The 14689-nt window shown below is 41.1% G+C and overlaps 1 protein-coding gene across 1 annotated transcript in view; it reads left to right on the top strand.

Annotated features, from left to right (window-relative positions):
• Positions 1 to 13739, top strand: part of CACNB1 (calcium voltage-gated channel auxiliary subunit beta 1) — a 93340-nt gene extending 79601 nt beyond the window's left edge. Inside the window, exons 10-14 of the mRNA XM_088474609.1 lie at positions 4296 to 4405; positions 5870 to 6021; positions 6525 to 6620; positions 6958 to 7143; positions 13121 to 13739. Of these exons, the coding sequence (XP_088330735.1) occupies positions 4296 to 4405; positions 5870 to 6021; positions 6525 to 6620; positions 6958 to 7143; positions 13121 to 13555 (979 nt within the window). The 3' untranslated portion in view covers positions 13556 to 13739. The remainder of the gene's footprint in view (positions 1 to 4295; positions 4406 to 5869; positions 6022 to 6524; positions 6621 to 6957; positions 7144 to 13120) is intronic.
• The last annotated feature ends 950 nt before the right edge of the window (positions 13740 to 14689 follow it).

Below are 14689 nucleotides of genomic sequence, written 5' to 3'. Positions count from 1 at the left end.
CTCCTCCATAAGTGTGGATAATCTACTTGATGTGTATTTCAGTAACAGCAGGGTAATCGTTGGTTGGTATGTTAAAGGGTAACTCCAGTCCAAAGGAATGTTGCAAAATCAAAATCATTATCCCATGTTCTACAATTTAGTGCAATAACTTCTGAAATTTGAAATAGAACTTTTTTTTTCTGAAATTATCTTCCAAATGCTCCGAAATACACTGTTGTTCAGCTCAACCCATTCAGTTCACCAACTGAGGGTAGGAAGGGGATTTGTAACCATTTGTTAGGAGGCTGAAGTGTACTTGTATGTTGTTCTTTTAGTGCTGGTAGCTATGCGCTGCTATAGAACATTTACAGTACATGCACTTATATGTTTCTATTTAGTTTAACATTTTGGTGACAATAAACAAAGAACTAAACTTGTGCTTTTTGCTTACTAGTGATGTATCAAATTCATAATTCATTTAAGAATTCGTCCAAATTTAAATGTATTTATTCTTTTAAGCAAAATTGAGGAGTGAACACTTTTGTAGGATTCAGCCAACCAAATCCAACTCTTCATTTTGTGCTGTTTTACTCTGCAGAATATAAAGTTATTTCCATAAGTGAAATAATTAAAAGTATTTTTTATTATTATTTTATTTAATAAATATGTTAATTTCTATCACCCTGGATGATCAGTATTAAGTATTTTCAATATCATTTTAATGACACCGTTTAGAAGTGTGTCTATGGCCTGCCACTCTACAAATATCTCAGTATACATCTGCAGGCATCGCTAAGGTGTGGAAACACATTCCTCACTGTTCTGTGTTAAGCATGCAGATTGCTAGATAGGAAAGGTATATTTGCAATGATTAGGCTTTTTACACTGTACAAAATATGATGTTGTGAGTGCTATAAACATATCTGCCTCGGGGGAGTGGGTTTGGCCACGCCGGGCATGGAGTAGCAAGAAGTCTGCAAGCTCTCCAGCCCTAATATCCATTTTGGACATCCTGAGACCAACCATTGCTGTTGATGGGCTACATACCCTCTCCTGAGTGGCTGGTAAATGTACTGCAGGGATTCCCTGATAGTTGGGGGCATTAGCGGCTAAGATACGGCTGTTGGCTTCTGGGTGGCCTAGTGCACCCTGTCCCTGGTGTCTTAAGTGGAAGTCTTGCGGTGCTGCCTGACTTTCTATGGTCTCCTCTTTGTGGCTTGTGGTGGCTCTGGTGCTCCTCTGTCCGGCAGCTTCTGCAGCTCCTGCTTCCTCTCGGTGTGGGTGAGGTGCAGTGGCCCCTGTTCCTGCGGCTCTTCCGGACACCATCTTGCTTCCTTGTGGGTGAAAGCCAATAGTGCTCCCGGCCTCCCTGGATCCTCTGGTGACTCAGGTACTTTGGCTCTACTCCTGGGTGATATTATATCTTTGGACCTCTGTCTAGGTCTCTGGTGCTTGCCTGTCAGATTCCCTAATTTGCTTGTCACTGAACTTGGACCATTTACTATACCCTTGGTTTACACCAATCTGTCTCTGACTGCTGTCTCCTGTATCCTTATCACCATGGTGAAATTTCATCAGGAAGGTGTCTCTAGCCCACTTGATTGCTATACCGATAGTAAGTTTATTTCTGCCCCTCCAAGAGGTGACCCCCTGGGATTACCTGGGCAATCTACCTCGCCCATGGTTGTTGTGACCATGGCTACTAATTTGGACTCGGTCTTGCTGCAACAAATTTTGGAGGCTGTGAGAACATGTGAAAAACAAGTTACTGCTATGCTGGACGAGATGCAGGCGGATATGTCTTTAATACCACACGATTTGTGCCATGTGGAGGAGTATTTTGGAGATGGTGAGCCCATTATCTTTACTCTGGGAGATACCCAATCCCTGATGCCGGTCCAGTTTAACGATTTAGAGGCTCAAATGGCCACAGTGCAGAGTCAATTGCCTTATATTGGGGGCTGGTAGATCGGCAATATTGTGCATTTCGTTGAGCTGCAAAAGACAGAAGAGGATGTGACTCCTGAGGTCTTTTTGGAACACTTGTCAGTCGAGTCGCGTGGGCTTGAATCGGGTCTTCGCCTTATTGCTAAAAAAAATTTTGTCTCTGATATCCTTGGTCCTCTAGAGTTTGCTCATTTAATTAGATGTATTTTTCATATACTCGTTTGTCTCTATTTCAGATCACCTACATCCTTATATGCTACTCATGTTTGGGTCTCATACACTTGCAATATATTTTAATATAAAGACTGTTTATTGTTCATATCCTGATTTCTTAGACTTATTTATTTATTAATTTATTTATTAACAGTTTCTTATACAGCGCAGCAAATTCCGTTATGCAATTTTATGTTCATTTATTTGCTGTGCTCTTTTCTCCTGTTCCAAATTTATAGATATAAATAAAGATTTTCCAATGATACATAACAAATACATCCAGCATATTGTTTTGTATGTATTTGTTATGTATCATTGGAAAATCTTTCTATAAATAAACTTAAGTAAAATAAAAACATCTGCATGGAAAAGATAAATCACCTGCTAATGAACATGTCCCTGTTCATAACCATTTTCAGTGATAACTCATCCTAAACAGGGCCGGATAGAGGTTTGGGAGGCCCCAGGGCAACTCAATTGTGGGGACTCCTACTAATAAAATTGTCAAAATCATGTACTGGGGATGTTATGAATAAGTATAATGTGTAAATACTCCTACCACCACAAATATGTTGAACATACTGTATTGTCCCCAGTTCCAATTATGCCACACTGAACTCTCAGTTTACATTATGCCACAGTGTCCTCACACTGGTGATGTACCTAGCGGTCGATGGTCGGCCAGTGTGCACGCGCAGAACTTCACTCGCTCCGGGGCTCGCTACAAAATGGGGCGGCTGTCGATGTTGATCGCCAGACCACTCGCAAAAGCTGTGGGTGGTCACCCACAACTATGCGAGCAGCCTGGAGGCGAATTTCTTTTATTTTAAATCTGCCCTGATTCAGAGCGAGCACTCACAAATAGTGAGCGCCTCTGAATCAGGCCCTTAGCTTTTAATAAAAAAATTAAAAAACCTTCAAAAAAGAACCAGGTTGAATACAATAAAAATAGCAAAAGTTACATAAATATGTAAGGACATATAATATTTAATCACTCATGTAACTTTTTCTATTTTTATTGTATTCAACCTGATACATTTTCCTTTTTTAAAGTTCTTTTTTATTTAAAGCTAAATTATTTTTCTTAACTAAGAGTGCCCCAAAAAAGGTTTAAATTTGTTCTTCTTTTGCCCTTTGCAAAAAATATATACTTGTGTACATCACAAGTTGGGAGAACCACCAACCAAAGGTCATCCCTTATGCAAATAATGATAGACCATTATGTTGGTTTTTGAGAGATTATACCTTTATATAGAATAAATATATCTCATAACTCGCATGGACTCATCATCCACATTACTAGTGAACTGGGAGTCTCCAGCAGGATGTGGGAGGGTAGGCAAGTATGATTTAAATGACTGATCTGGTAAATATTCTTATCAGCAAACACAAAGAACAAATCATATAATTAGTGGTCCCAAATTCACAGGTCATTTCTGGGGGGTTTTCGATGGTAATCTTAGATTACATGAATACTGATTTACCTTACAAATGGCTGCTTCAGCTGTATGCGACAGATTAATTTAGATTAACAACAAATTCCTGTAACCAATTTACTGCATTTTGGACTTAAAAGGAGGCCAGCAGTGTCTTGTGTGTCCTTCATATCATGTTGCTGTCCTGGTTTGCACTTGAAGTGGGAGCCCAGACCATTATGGACAGATTTATTTAGGTGTAAAGAGTAAAGCTGCATACTGTACACACGTAAAGATTTTCTGTCCAACCATCCAACTACCGTAGTTGATTGGTTGGAATGAAAACCTGGTAAGTTATGAAAGTAAATGACAATCAGCAATTTGCTCCCAAACGCCGGATAATGGACAAAAACTGTTGTTTGAACAAATTATTTAGATCAAACATTTAACAAATTTGTCTGAACGACCATTTTCATCTGTTTTCTGGCATTTAGGAGCAAATTGCTGATCATCATTTACTCCCATACGTTACCAGGTTTTCATTCCAACCAATCAACTAGTTGGATGGTTGGACAGAAAATCTTTACGTGTGTATGCAGCATAAGACATGAGTTTTTTAATTATGTTGTGCAGCTATTAGCTAAGGGACATACTTTAAAATGTAATAATATCTATTAGCAGGTTTATATGCTCTTTACTCTTACACAAATGTAATGTTTTTATGGTTTTTCGCCTATTTAGAATTTCCATAACTCGGGTCACAGCTGATATATCTCTAGCCAAACGTTCCGTCCTGAATAACCCCAGCAAACACAATATCATGGAGAGGTCTAACACGCGTTCCAGTCTGGGTGAGTGTTCGGGACACTTGAGCAGTGTAATATTGAGTGCTGGCATGGAACATACAGTGGCTAATTTGATGGACATAGGTTAAATGCTTGCATGACCAAGAAACTTGCTGGTTGTTTATGGGATGGAAAGTGTAAAAGTCTTTAAACAGGTGTGCAAAATTGACAGCAGCTCTCACTGGTGGAAAAGAGCTGTGCAGCAATTGAACGTTAGCATCCATCCTAAGAGTAGTCACTCAGACTCCAATTCTCATGTAATGTTGGGTACACACTATGCAGAAACTCTCGGAGCGATTATCCGATCAGTTCGCACCTTGTACTGTACACACTGAGCTATTTCTGCTCAGCGTGTACTCTCTTCAAGATGGTCGGGAAGTCGGGCATTATAATTTTTGTGCAGAACATAAGATGTGACCTCCCTATCCAACCATTGCAGGAGCATTTTAAGCTGTTTATCTGCTAACGCTCTTACAAACAGACCTATGCAATTATCAGGCCGATCAGCCAGTATTGGGTGATTAGGTCGATAATTGCATAAGTGCATACCCAGCTTTACATTGAGGGGCTATCCTGAATTTCAATGTGAGCAGGAGACAGCCAACCAGGGGGGTAAAAGTGTGTGTAAACTTGTACACTGGGAGTGGTATAGCAAACATTGAAACCTTGAATCGCTGATGGAGTGCCCTAAGAAGTATTTTAGATTATGTGTACTACAGAGTGGGACCAACAATATTACCCTGCATCGCTGAGTAATAATACTTTCGTTGCGCAGATAAATTGACTATTTTATATGTTTTAATGGGACAATATAATTGGTAAGCAATGTTTGTACAAGAAAGCTTGATGTAAGGCAGTGGTTCCCAAACTTTTTTGAACCATGGCTCCCTAGGGTATCAGCATTGTTTTCACGGCACCCCTGTTTGTTTATAATTGAGAAATTCAGAAAAAATGTAGTCAATTGTGCTTACCTGTCATCCTTAGGTTCAGTTATGGGATGGTGGATAGGTTTTCGCTTCTGGTTGTCCACATATTTACATTATATTGACCTTAGATAATTTGATTTGGTGCTTGACAATCAACCTGAGGCACCCCTTCAAGTGTCCCGAGGCACCCCAGGGTGCCGCGGCGCACAGCTAGGGTACCACCGATGTAAGGTGTTATATGTATATATTTTCAGTTAAAAAATATTGTGTTGCTTTGGATGAATACTTCAGAATTTGACTGTATTTGGAAATAAATTGCAATAAATAATATTTTCAAGTCACATTAGTGAATGTGTCCTACTTTATATTGCATTGTTTTATATTACGTGTGCCACAGACGTGATACATAAATATATGATTGCATCATATTGTGATTGGGCAGCTTAAAGCAATTTACTAATTGCCTTTTTTATCATGCAATTTAATGCTGATTTTTAATTCATGAATCCTTTTTACTCCATATCTACATAATCATCTGGCACAGCGGAGGTACAGAGTGAGATCGAGCGCATCTTTGAATTGGCGCGTACACTTCAACTGGTTGCTCTTGATGCTGACACCATTAACCACCCAGCTCAACTTGCGAAGACTTCACTGGCACCAATTATCGTCTACATTAAGATCACCTCTCCAAAAGTGAGTGTAAGAGGGACATGGGCCCACACTGATTCCGCTGCCATGCAGCCAGCTACCCCCAGAAAAGAAATTGTGTTTCATGGTTTATTAACGAGTAAAGTAACTGTCTGCTATGGCAAGTTCTCAAGGGCAGCTGTGGAGCCATCTATGGTATGTTACCCTGTACTTCAGTAGCAGAATGCTAAATATTAGTTTATTGATCACATAAAGCAAAGATGTAGTCTGCTGCGTCCAGCCTCTGTCAGCTTTTGGAGTTAGTACCATGAGTACTGACAGCCTGGATTAATTTCTATCCACTACTGATGTTTTCCCTTCCTGGTGAATACAAGACATTACACTATGTACATGTACATGTCTGCCTTTGTAGTGTACATGGCACTAATAACAATGTTTATTTCAGTTATGTTGTCTATTTTCAAACTAGTCTCCCCTCTTCTGTTTCTCCTTTAAAGTGCAGCCTATTTCATCTCACTATGTGAACTCTCTTCTCTTTTCCTCCCCAGGTATTACATAGGCTGATAAAATCCAGAGGAAAGTCACAAGCGAAACATTTAAATGTACAGATGGTGGCAGCAGATAAACTGGCTCAGTGCCCTCCAGTGAGTGTCGGCGTTCCTGGCAGTCATACTCAATAGAACACAGAGTAATGCTCTACTACTGTGACAAGTTCACATCCTGCTCAATAAACAAACACAATCTGCTCCATTTACATGAATGACTTGTTTCCTTCTTATTCTGCAAATATATGCATTGAATAGTTAATGCATTTTTAAAAGTGAATGTCCATAGGAACTGAATAGGAGCTTGTGCTGTTATGCGTGACTGTCTCTATGACAAAAGCATAACACTAACAGTTTATTGAGCATATCCTTTTCAGACAAATACTCTTGGATGTAAGCTATGCAGTAATTGTATTAATCTTTCTTCTGCCCACAGGAAATGTTTGACATCATCCTGGATGAGAACCAGCTGGAAGATGCCTGTGAGCACCTGGCAGAATATTTAGAAGCCTACTGGAAAGCCACTCACCCACCGAGCATTAACCCACCCAATCCATTGCTCAATCGTACTCTTGCCACAGCAGCCCTGGCTTCCAGCCCTGCACCTGTCTCCAACCTCCAGGTGCAAGTGCTCACCTCACTCAAACAGAACCTGGGCTTATGGGGAGGTCGCGGGGAGATGGATGAACACTCTGTGTAGCTTTGGGGGACAGAGACCTACAGATGTCTCATCTAATGGAGACCAGCACAAAATGTCCTCATTACTGCCCTGACCTAGATAGCTACCTACTTTAAAAAGGGACAACAGTCCCTATATTGGAGAGGACAACATCCAAAAACAAGCAATGCATTATTAGCTTTCATCCAGTTAGCTTGTTATTTGTAAAGTGCTGTATAAATAGGAAGACTGTTTACAGAACACATTGTTATCAATGTTGTCAAAAACATATCAACTGAGACCACAAAGATAGTTAATTTAAACATCACTCTGGCCAAGATCACAAGTGAAGACAATAGGCACTCTAGTCTTTACGCCCCCTTTTATAGTGATGTAGCTGATGAAACTCAGAAAATGGCAATGGTGGGTATTTAAAGCACAGGGCCTCATTTACAAAATGCTTTGAATGTGCACAGTACAGCAGATTTGCACTGGTGCGCCTAGATGACCCATCCTCGCTCTTTGGCTGTAACGCTGCAAACTAGAAATGTGCCTCAGATTTGCGCTGAGGTGGAAACATTTGAAGCAGCACATGGGGGTTATCTTCCCTAAAATGTTCCCATTTTTCTCTTAAAGTGCTTCTCAGTTTGACTTCATTTATGGCTCAGTTTAATTATACTTGTCAGTGTTGTGTTTTAGATGCTTTTTTATATTTGGCAAAGTGAATATGAGTTTCTCCACCGAAGTGCTATTTGGAAGCTGGAAAATATGTCCTATTAAATGTATAGGACATTATTTGATATATAACAGCTCAGAGCTGGTACAAAAATCAAATGTACTGGTAGAGTGAATAGAGCTTCATTGCTCCGCACAGCAAAGGAATGCCCCTAAAAATTTGACCACTACACCCAAATATTATTTTTGCAAAGCTCTGCAAAACTAAATGCACCTGTGTGCCTATTTCGTACTGCTCCACAAATGCATTTTAGCATAAATCTAGGTTCACCTATGCAAGTTAAATAGATTCCACCAAAGATGTCTTTGTAACTCGGCCATTTTGTGCTTCGTAAATTACCTCCACAGACAATAAATTTTTTAGAACTAATCAAATCCACATTTAGTTTTTGTGGGTGATATCCCAGTGTAATGGTATTAGTACATTTGTTTAGAGAATGTATTTGCTAAATATAACATTGCAGATATTGCACAGTACATGTACACAGTTGGTGACTGATGGCATCTGTTTCCGGAGGCTCTATGCCCTGGCCTAAACCCTTAGCCTGTTCCCTCTGACAAACCAATTATAAAATGCAGTGCTTTATCTCCCGTAGCCACACTTTCCTAGTCATTACTTACACGTATATTGCCTTACAAGCCTGGATTACTAAAGTTACACTTTAGTAGTAACATCTGCCAGTTGTAGCTTTTGCTGTACTTGATAATTATTATTGTTCTATTTCTTTGATCATTTGAGAGTTGTCTTTAATGTGCTTTAAACTTGACATTGTCTTGAACAAGTTAACAACTGGAGTTAACCTGATGCTTTAGCCATACTTGTAAAATTAGCAGGTGCTTCATTTGACATATTAACATGATGTGCCATCGGTTGAGTAAAGGGGTTTGACGTCCTGTTGGCACCAGTATTGATTGTTGCATTTGACAGCAATCAAGAAGCATAAAATTTTAATGAAAACGAACATGACAATTAGGATTAACTGTGTCTCCAATCCCCATGTGCTGAGACATTAAGTTGAGGTTTCACATGAGGAAGAGCAGAGAAACTGTTGCCAAGCAACCACTGGCATAACCCCTTTTTCTAGTTTATGAACTTCCTTCATTCATGACCAGCATGTCAAAGATAAAGTGCTATGGATCACAAAATGTTTAGTCTGCACATTAAGCTGTGGGCTTGTGTGAATCCTCATTAAAATAGTTGCTCAGTTTTGTGCCATACCCTTGTTTCTTAATCCCCTAAAGTTGAAATATGTGAGATTCCAACACCAGAATGTTCCCCATGTTAGCTGAAGCTTGGTGTGACATCGTCCCATGAGCTCATAGTATAGAAAGCCTCAAACCATCCAATAATTTATTTAACTCTACTGCAGGGGATTGGACGGGCAATGTGAGCTCACAATGCAGTATAGTTCTGTCTTCAGGGATTCAGGTAATGGCAGGGCAGACACCACAGTTAGTACATGGAGGACAACCCATTTAAAAGGCTTTTGAACCTAAAATATAAGTTGATCCAATATGAAAATAAATATATGTGTAAATGTTCCCATGCCCTGATGGGAATTACAGGGACACAGAATTGTGTATAATAAAATGTAGGATGGTATTTTAGTTATTTATAAATACAGACTTGTATAGATATACATTTTACTTGTGTACTCTTGCAGTAAATGTGCCTACTTAGCGGGAATGCAGTTATTGCTGTAGCCTAATCTCACTCAGCCGCAAATCCTTGGTAATTGTCACTGTGCTGCAAGAGCTGTACGATGGTGCCTTGCCCAGCCTACAGTAATAAGATTCAAATCTACCATCAGATGAGACCTGACGTGCAAAACCCATCATGAAATTTATAACATTGGTTATAGAAATTACAATTTAATAAATGTGAAAATATATTGAATGTAACAGCAGCTTGCACGCGACCAACTTAGATGGTTACAGTTCTGAGATCCTGCAGAGAAAATGACTATCACTATTATTGTCACTACTGACAAATTCATTACACTTTTGCATGTATATTTGTTAATGTTACTGATTCATATAATGTCTCTTATATTTTAGAGTTATTTTTTTTTTTTTTTATTTACTAAGCAATATAAGGTGGGGTCTAAAGCAGAATATAATAAACAGAAATGTATTTATTTTGTTCTTATGATATAAACTTAAAATATAAATGTAATATTTTATTGGAGTTAGTCATGTGTTTGTTGTGAACCTGCATTCAGATAAAAATAATCCTTAAATATTTTATTTAGTGTCTCTAATTAAATAAGAGATCTTATCGCCTTCATCCTTACATTGTCTCTCTCAATCTGTTGTGATATCTTATGTTAAAACCTTTTTGCATCTGTCATGTATAATGTACATATTATTCTTCTATAATATAACATTTATATAGTAATCATTCCATAGGCATGCATGACATATATGCACTGCATGTAACTTGCTAGGAATAATTTAAAATGTATTGCTGTTCTGCTGCATATGAAATTGTTTAGATGCTCTGCTAGTTAGCAGTGTATCTGAGCTGATCCCTAACCAGTCACATAGCAGTGTATCTGAGCTGATCCCTAACCAGTCACATAGCAGTGTATCTGAGCTGACTCCTAACCAGTCACATAGCAGTGTATCTGAGCTGACTCCTAACCAGTCACATAGCAGTGTATCTGAGCTGACTCCTAACCAGTCACATAGCAGTGTATCTGAGCTGATCCCTAACCAGTCACATAGCAGTGTATCTGAGCTGATCCCTAACCAGTCACATAGCAGTGTATCTGAGCTGATCCCTAACCAGTCACATAGCAGTGTATCTGAGCTGACTCCTAACCAGTCACATAGCAGTGTATCTGAGCTGACTCCTAACCAGTCACATAGCAGTGTATCTGAGCTGACTCCTAACCAGTCACATAGCAGTGTATCTGAGCTGACTCCTAACCAGTCACATAGCAGTGTATCTGAGCTGACTCCTAACCAGTCACATAGCAGTGTATCTGAGCTGATCCCTAACCAGTCACATAGCAGTGTATCTGAGCTGATCCCTAACCAGTCACATAGCAGTGTATCTGAGCTGATCCCTAACCAGTCACATAGCAGTGTATCTGAGCTGACTCCTAACCAGTCACATAGCAGTGTATCTGAGCTGATCCCTAACCAGTCACACAGCAGGGTATCTGAGCTGATCCCTAACCAGTCACATATCAGTGTATCTGAGCTGTTCCCTAACCAGTCACATAGCAGTGTATCTGAGCTGATTCCTATGTGACTGGTTAGGGATCAGCTCAGATACACTGATATGTGACTGGTTAGGGATCAGCTCAGATACCCTGCTGCGTGACTGGTTAGGGATCAGCTCAGATACACTGCCATGTGACTGGTTACGGATCAGCTCAGATACACTGCTACGTGACTGGTTAGGGGTCAGCTCAGATACACTGCTATGTGACTGGTTAGGAGTCAGCTCAGATACACTGCTATGTGACTGGTTAGGGTTTAGCTCAGATACACTGCTATGTGACCGGTTAGGGATCAGCTCAGATACACTGCTATGTAACTGGTTAGGGGTCAGCTCAGATACACTGCTATGTGACTGGTTAGGAGTCAGCTCAGATACACTGCTATGTGACTGGTTAGGGTTTAGCTCAGATACACTGCTATGTGACTGGTTAGGGATCAGCTCAGATACATTGCTATGTGACTGGTTAAGGATCAGCTCAGATACACTGCTATGTGACTGGTTAGGGGTCAGCTCAGATACACTGCCATGTGACTGGTTACAGATCAGCTCAGATACACTGCTATGTGACCGGTTAGGGGTCAGCTCAGATACACTGCTATGTAACTGGTTAGGGATCATCTCAGATACACTGCTATGTAACTGGTTAGGAGTCAGCTCAGATACACTGCTATGTGACTGGTTAGGGTTTAGCTCAGATACACTGCTATGTGACTGGTTAGGGATCAGCTCAGATACACTGCTATGTAACTGGTTAGGGGTCAGCTCAGATACACTGCTATGTGACTGGTTAGGAGTCAGCTCAGATACACTGCTATGTGACTGGTTAGGGTTTAGCTCAGCTACACTGCTATGTGACTGGTTAGGGATCAGCTCAGATACACTGCTATGTGACTGGTTAGGGATCAGCTCAGATACACTGCTATGTGACTGGTTAGGAGTCAGCTCAGATACACTGCTGACTGGTTAGGAGTCAGCTCAGATACACTGCTATGTGACTGGTGAGGGTTTAGCTCAGATACACTGCTATGTGACTGGTTAGGAGTCAGCTCAGATACACTCACTGGCGTATCTATAATGGGTGCAGTGTGTGCGGGGCACACGGGTCCAGGGGGTCCCCGCACCGCACTCACTGCACCCAGATTTTTTTTTAACTTACCTGTCCGAGGTCCCGCGTCGGGTGTCACTGCTGCTCAGAACACCAGAAAAATGGCCCCCGCAGCCATTTTCCAGTGTTCTGCGCATGCGAAGTAGACTCTGGGCACACTCTAGTGCCTGGAGTCTACTAATGCTCCGGTGGCTGCCAGCCACCAGGGAGAGAGGAGGGGGCCCCGCACGAGGAGTGTACACGGGCCCCCTCCTCTCTTAAAATGCCCCTGGATACACTGCTATGTGACTGGTTATGGATCAGCTCAGATACACTTGATATGTGACTGGTTAGAGATCAGCTCAGATACACTTGATATGTGACTGGTTAGGGATCAGCTCAGATACACTTGATATGTGACTGGTTAGGGATCTGCTCAGATACACTGCTATGTGACTGGTTAGGGATCAGCTCAGATACACTGCTATGTGACTGGTTAGGGATCAGCTCAGATACACTACTATGTGACTGGTTAGGGATCATCTCAGATACACTGCTATGTGACTGGCTAGGGATCAGCTCAGATACCCTGATATGTGACTGGTTAGGGATCAGCTCAGGTACACTGCTTTTTTCATGGCATGTATAACCTTAATGTAAATTTCACTAACCAGATACATCTATGTTTGCTTCATAACTTAATACTTTTGTTATTACATTCCAAATAACAATTTTTATTATTACTTCTAAAGTACATATAATTAATAGCTATAACCTCACTAGGTATTAGTTTTTTTTTATGTTATTGTCTACTAACATGCTTTGTGTGTATGCATGAAAATAACCCTTGTGTTTCTGTCTTTGTACACTTTATTTGTATTACTAACCAGGATCCATACTTGGTTCATGGGGAACTGAGATCAGAAGGAAATGAGCCGTCGGGTGTGTACGAGGGGCAGCTGCGGAGAGGACAGATGGGCTCCCGAATTCTATCCCGACATGATACTCTGGAATCGGAGACACAAGGCAGCCGAGACTCTGCATACACAGAACCAGGAGACTCTTGCATGGACATAGAGACTGATCCTTATGAGGATCCAGAGCCCAAGAGCCATGGTGGCTCATTTCAAGGTGGAGAGCATGGGCGTCTTCAACGACAGGGCTCCTGGGAAGAACTGGGCCCAGATCAGGAAAACCTGCAGCAAAGGAGAAGGAGGGAATCCCCAAGACCTCAAGTAAAGGGAAGAGATCAGTACTGGCATGAAGGTGAAGGCAGGAACAGGGTTCAGATGGACAGCTGGGGCAGAGATGTGTGTATTCGCTAATGGAGAGAACATCCGTCTGAAACAAAACCTGGAATTAAATGGTTAGGGCATCAAACAACTGGCATACATAACATATGTTGTGTACAGCCTTCCTCCAACTAAACTAGGCTCCTTCCAGAACACCTTTATAAGTACACAGCTTACATATATCCTCATACCTTCTTTTCTTGTGAACATCTTTACAGGAATCATGCCTCAGTAATGTATGACACGTATAAGGTACGTTCTCAGCTGTTATGTCCACACCTGTATCTTACCCACAGAAAGGCCTTCGATTTCCTCTCTTTGCACCTTGGAGTCTAACAGCAGCATATGACATGTATTACTTGTAACTGAACTAACACTGCCCTCTGCCCATAGTTCTGCAATGATACTGCCATAGGACACACTCACTATCCCCTTCCTCTTAGGGGCTGTGTGCCCAAAGAAAAAAGGGATGTCATCCCAGTGGAAGACCTGTGGGGTAGTAATAATGTGTTTCATTCATTCATTATCAGTGTAGTAAAGTATTTTAGGATGAATTGAATTTCCCTCTCAAGACAGGTGTCAGGATGGTCTATTTTCTATGATAGCGATACACTTAGTTGTCCATCAATGTAGAGAAAAAAATTCAAACTCATCTGTTAACATTGTAATGTATGGTGAAAAGTGACCTACAAGAAGGCATTCCCTCTGATGCCATTACTCTGAGCCACTGTACTGACCATTTATTTGCATCCTTTCCATTTGGACCAGAACCTCCAGCAATCTCACAGAATCAACCTTGACAACTCATTCATTTCACTTCAGTATTGCCCAATACTGCCATCTCATGCCTTGCACCAACACTGCCATCTCATCCATTGCACCAACACTGCCATCTCATGCCTTGCACCAACACTGCCATCTCATCCATTGCACCAACACTGCCATCTCATGCCTTGCACCAACACTGCCATCTCATGCACTGTGCCAACACTGCCATCTTATCCATTGCACCAACAATGCCATCTCATGCCTTGTACCAACACTTCCATCTAATGCATTGTACCAACACTGCCATCTCATCCATTGCACCAACACTGCCATCTCATCCATTGCGCCAACACTGCCATCTCATCCATTGCACCAACAATGCCATCTCATGCCTTGTAC

The sequence above is a fragment of the Taudactylus pleione genome, unplaced genomic scaffold (genome assembly GCF_031769625.1).
Source record: "Taudactylus pleione unplaced genomic scaffold, aTauple2 ptg000155l, whole genome shotgun sequence".
NCBI lineage: Eukaryota > Metazoa > Chordata > Amphibia > Anura > Myobatrachidae > Taudactylus > Taudactylus pleione.
Note: the sequence above shows the minus strand (reverse complement) of the source record. Positions and strands in the feature narration are given on the sequence as shown.